At 35.1% G+C, this 6,141-nt stretch overlaps 1 protein-coding gene across 1 annotated transcript; it reads left to right on the plus strand.

Moving 5' to 3' along the window:
* Window positions 1-892: 892 nt before the first annotated feature.
* LOC110441653 (amine sulfotransferase-like) lies at window positions 893-5,199 on the plus strand. Its single transcript, XM_021484854.1, has 5 exons — window positions 893-1,067; window positions 1,453-1,770; window positions 2,059-2,162; window positions 2,517-2,703; window positions 4,895-5,199. The coding sequence occupies exons 1-5, from the start codon at window positions 893-895 to the stop codon at window positions 5,197-5,199; spliced, it is 1,089 nt and encodes a 362-aa protein (XP_021340529.1).
* The last annotated feature ends 942 nt before the right edge of the window (window positions 5,200-6,141 follow it).

Here is a 6,141-nt window from a genome sequence, read left to right on the forward strand (position 1 = left end):
GGCTGATAAGCTTACCTTTAGGTGATAAGCGGGGATGATTTAGAGAGTGTGTACAGACACCTACACTGATACGTGACGTTACTAGTTAAGCTCAATGACGGTAAATGAGAGCAGCCAGCAAACGTATTTTAACATTTTTCGTGATAATGTGCAATTCATTACATTGTACATGTCCTAACATCGGTAATAACAAATTCACTTACAAAAACAACTCAACATGTTTCTCTTGTCAGCGGTATCTGTACGATGTCAAACATGTCAGAATAGGATTTGTAGGAAATCCATTGGATATAACATTTATTGTTGTACTGTTCTTATTATTATGCTAGTATACATTTTCAAAACGCCTCATGAATGTCATTTAGAATTGATATTGATGGGGATTCGTTGTTATTTGTACCAGTATAGGCTAAATTACTTTTAGCGCGTTTATCATTATCGTATTGTATGCAGTAAACCACGTTTCCTTTGGATTATATTTTCCTGTTTTCTATCGGGGAAACGTTTCTTTGAACTTTAACGTCACAATCGAAGATAACGTCGCTAAGCATTGTTACTTGACGTTATGAAATAACGTCCAGGATGTTACCCGTAAGATAACCAAAAAGGTTAACCAACACCTAGCGGGTTTATTTAATCAGGTGGGAATGGGAAAAACCTTTACTGTTTGTGGGGGACATCTAAGTAGGTAATATATGATAAAGAGCGCTTCAATGTCACTTCCTAACGTTGGAGATATCAAACAGATTAAAGGTCAATTTATGGTGTTACGATATGCCTGCTGAAGATTGTGTGTGGCAACTCTCGGCCACCGGAAATTTATGTACGCGTGTCTAGCTTGAGGTATACATTTACAAAGGACAATTGTTGGAAACAGTTAGCTGTTATAAAGATGGCAGAGCTGGTCGACGTACGAGACGACGAGGGAAATTTCGCGAAATATAAAAAGTATGATGGCAGATACTATGTCAAACATTTCGTTGGCAATGTCAAAGATCATCTGGCTGCAATAGACTCAATGGACGTCAGAGATGATGACACATTCATTCTCACGTATCCAAAATCAGGTTCGTATTTTCATGTTTCCAAACGTACATACATCTACGGGCATTTCAAGTTAAATCCAATTCAAATTTCGGAGTTAAAATAATAAATATTCTGCCCCTGTTTAAAGCCATTCTAAACTTGACAAAATGGCAGAACTTATTATAAAGTATCACTTATACTTCAAAAGTGTTCAGCGTTACAGAAACAAAATATGAAAATATCGTTGGTGTTTCACAATCACAGATGACATCGTGCTACCAAATAATTTAAAAAAAATAATGGAAATAATTTAATTTATTGATGAAATGTCCAAACAAATATCGTTATATCAATCAACAAACACGCCACTAAAACACGTAAAAGTACATGAAAACATATATCTATGTTATCTTTGTCTCTTAAAAGGAACTCATTGGGGATTTACTCTTGCCAGCATGCTTCGTACTGGAGAAACTGTCTACAGAGGATCACCGACATTCTTAGACTACACCGATAAGGAAACGCTTGATAATCTTCCGTCCCCTAGAGTATTTGCGAGTCACATGACCTTTGACTTCATGCCTAAACAAGTTAAGGAAGGGAAGGGCAAGGTCATTGCAATATTTCGGAACCCAAAAGATGTTCTCACATCAATCCACACGTTCGCGAAAAAATTAGATGGATTAAAAGAAGATTACAAAATGACATGGAAAGGCCTTCTCAATTTTCACATGGAAGGAACAAGTAAGTTACCGCTCAAGACCCCATACCACTGCCAAATTACTGTATTATTTTTATATCAGCAATTAAATAACCTTGATAAATGATTTCTGATACTAAAACCAAGCCTTGCGATACTTTTATATAAAAGAATTAAGATAAAATATAAAAATATGGCGGGCTAGACCGGAATTCGAACCCTGGACTTCAAATTGTTATACTATTACTGTACCTGTTCAACGAAAGTATATATACATACCAGTGTTAGATGTTTTCCCAGTTGGTATGAGCGTATGGTAATTTCTATTATAGTTTTCTACGGTTCCTGGTTTGATTATATACACTCTTGGGATAAAGTGAAGATAGAGCACACGGAAAATAATATCATGTATCTCATGTATGAAGACATGATACAGGTGAGCTAATTATCTATTTATCTCCAGGTAAAATATCATTAAAAAAAACTTCAGCGTTAACATATACAAGCACAACCAAACATATATGTCCAATATTCTCTCGATCAATTTAATTGTAACTATGTCGAAGTTTCTTTTAAACTGAGTGATTTTGTATGTTCAATGCTGCTTAATGAACGAAAATGCAATAATGTTATTTCGGTGAGTAATAGTTTTATAGAACTGCATCGTGATCATGAAAACGTCTCGGTTAATAAATGTATATTAAATTTATGTAACCTCTTATTGACCGACACAGGCGTTGTGTTTTATTCTTTTTTTCTTTTGGATTTGTATTTAACATTTCTTCTTTAGGACCTGAGCTCGCACGTACATGAGTTGGCGTTGTTTCTTGGAGACACTTACGGATCAGACTTCGTGGACAAGGTTACTGCAAGATGTACATTTAGCAACATGGCCGAAGAGGCCACGAGGACATTCACACCATCCGAACAGTGGAAGACCGTTACCACCACAAAAACACTCCCGATCTACAGGAAAGGTACGTGTATTCAGACGGGGTCTAAGTTTCATTATTTATACATTGTTCCGTTTGATATTTAATGTTTTATTTTTTTGTAATCATTTCGATTGACCATTCAAATACCGTGTTACATGGCAAATTAATTCAACTTTTATTTTTATTTTACAGGTGTGATTGGTGACTGGAAAAATTATTTTACAGTGGCTCAAAATGAATATTTTGACAAAGTGTACAACGACAAAATTATAAATTCTACATTCAAATTTCGATTTGTATAACAGATTTATTAAATGTTTGATATACGTTGTAAGTCGATAATCTGTAAAATACATTATCGTTTACGTATTAAATGTTCTCAATAAACAAACTTTGTAAAGTTGTTCTTTTAATTTGCTATCCATAGCTTAATTTGAAGTCCTCTTTCGCAAAAAAAATGCAATATTAAACCAGTCTTTTTTTCATTGTCTTTAAAATGTGTTATTCTACTTTTATTATCCCCTCGCAACGAAAGTTCGAGGGGATATAGGATTCCATCCGTACGTACGTACGTAAGTAAGTATGTACGTATGCTACACTCTTTTTCATCGCTCTAGCGACTTTATTACGGAACGGAATGTCATGACACTTCATACAATTGTGTAGTATGACAATAGCGTGAATAAGTTCGAGTGTCGGGTTTCTACGTTCATTTCCAAGGTCACTGTTACTATTATTTTAATAAAACATTGCCATCGCTCTACCGACTTCATTACTGAGCGGAATTTCATGAAACTTTATACGTTTGCATTTCCGGTGTCTATGTTTAAGGTCAAGGTCACTGTTAAGAAGAACTTTGTCATCGCTCTACTGACTTCATTCCTCAACATAATTTCATGAAAATGTATACAAGTATTTGGTATGGCAATATCTTGAATAAGTGCGCGTTTCAGATTACTGCGTTAAAGGTCAGGGTCACTCTTACTAATTTTTCCAAAAAACTTCGTCATAGCTCTACCGTCTTCATTTTCTCTTAAATATGTCACAATGTGTGAATGCGAGTGGCTTTGTATCACTTATGATGCTTTATTGCATTGTTGCAATAATAAATTATGAAATGTGAAAGTTACCTGTAAACCAACTGGGAAAAAATGGTCCCTGTTTGGAATCCAAAGAATCTTTTCAAGACAGGGCTTTTTTCAATGATGACTTGTTTTGTATATGTATTTGACTTCAACAACGTTAACCTCATGTTATTTAGGTCGCCTTATTTTTATATCGGGGTTTCTTTTTTAAATATGTTTGGCTACAGTTATATCCAGGGCAATAATAAGGTTCATAATTGAAAAATAAGGATAAACTTATATTTTCATATCTGTCCTGATTCGTCATCGGCATTAACATCTAATATATGACCAAACCACGTACAGATTTCAAAGTGACATCAATCTGTAAAGATAATGTATGTGTACTCATGTGAGGTAACATGATATCAGGACATATCTTTGCTTTATCAATGTATAATTTATATAGATTAAGTTACTGAACTAGATCATGCCAGATAGTCTGAAACTGGAACACGATAACTTGTGTTATAAAATGAAGTAATCTTGAGTATCACAGTATGCCATGACAGGTAGTCTGAAACTGGAACACGATACCTTGTGTTATAAAATGAAGTAATCTGGAGTATCACAGTATGCCATGACAGGTAGTCTGAAACTGGAACATTGCACAGTACAGTATGTCATAGCAGATAGTCAGAAAATGTAACATGATACAGTTCGACATGACAGGTAGTCAGAGAATGTAACATATTACAGTGTGACATGACAGATAGTCAGAAAATGTAATATGATACAGTGTGACATGACAGGTAGTCAGAAAATGTAACACGATACAGTGTGACATGACAGATAGTCAGAAAATGTAACATGATACAGTGTGACATGACGGATAGTCAGAAAATGTAACATGATACAGTGTGTGATGACGGATAGTCAGAAAATGTAACATGATACAGTGTGTCATGACAGATAGTCAGAAACTGTAACATGATACAGTGTGTCATGACAAGTAGTCAGAAACTGGAACATTGCACATCAGAAAATTGTTTTTACTCTGCAGCATGAAATGAAATTCAAAACTCGAATAAAAAAAAATATCAACAAAGAGCGGGCCTGCAAGCATCTGCATGTGTGTTTCTATGGTACATGATTTGAACTGCAAGCAGACCATAAAACACTGGAATATATCTTTTCCTCAACGTTCGCTGGTTATTCGAATGCCATGATAAATAGATGGATACTCATGCTTCAACGCTGTCGATTTACTGAAAAGTACACACCTGAGAGTCAGAACAACGCTGATAGCTTGTCCAGGCTGATCAATGACCAAGGCAAGGGAGACAACTCGTTTTGTCTAACAGACAACTTCAAATCAGAAGACGATGAGTTTGTGAAATTCGTGCCTCGCAACTTCACCCCCAGGCCAATGACTCCTATTAAAATTGAGGAGGCTTCAGCATTGGAAGAGTAACTGATTAACTTGAGAAAGTGTATACGTTACAGATAGGAAAATAATCACCATTATCTGGTTACAATAAACAGCATGACTCAGACAATGGCTTGAATAAGTATTTATTAAGTTCGATGCAGATCAAACTGACGACGGAACTCAACATATTGATATTTCTGTGGAGGTTCTATCGATGTTTTTCGGTTATTTCTGTACCTAGTCCATACAATCACGTCAATGTTCGCGTGACACTACATGTAGATGTCCTACCGGACACATGATTGTACATATGTATACATTTGTTCCAGGTATTGAAGCTACAATTGCGTACAAATTTCCCTTTGTTTAAAGTGACAAAACCAAACTTTCCGCGTTTTGTTACCTTTCTTTACTCACCTGCCTGAGTTTAAACTTGTCTATCTGACACAGGCGTTTCACACTTGTGACGTCACGCGGTAAAGGGTTACATCGAAGCGTGATCGATAAGTTCGTACAGGTCAGTTTTGCACTAATCGCCGTATAGCAAAAAAGCGCCATTGGATAACTCGCGTAACACTTTTAGATATCATTCTTATGCGGGCTAATAAAAAATACAAGATGGTCTCCCTTGAAAAAGGAAAGCAATCATGGGCGTGTTAAAGTGTTTTAAAATACAACGAACAAAAAACGTGTACATGTAACTTTACATTTTATTCGGGAAAAAAACTAGGTAAGATATGCACAGTAACTGAATTATGTTTAATCTTTAAACTGAAGATCTTTCATCTTTAACATGCATCACTAAATAACGTAAAATGCAAGTTGTAGATATGGAAAATATTTGATGAACAACTGTTTTTTTTCAGAATTGAATACCGTTAATTCAGATGATTATTTTCAGAATGTAAAAAGGAATAATTTTTTGTTTGGAAAAAATATGTAAAATAAAAATGATAAATAATGTCAACATGAATTGTTTGTAAA

Source organism: Mizuhopecten yessoensis, unplaced genomic scaffold (assembly GCF_002113885.1).
Source record: "Mizuhopecten yessoensis strain PY_sf001 unplaced genomic scaffold, ASM211388v2 scaffold716085, whole genome shotgun sequence".
NCBI classification, from domain to species: domain Eukaryota; kingdom Metazoa; phylum Mollusca; class Bivalvia; order Pectinida; family Pectinidae; genus Mizuhopecten; species Mizuhopecten yessoensis.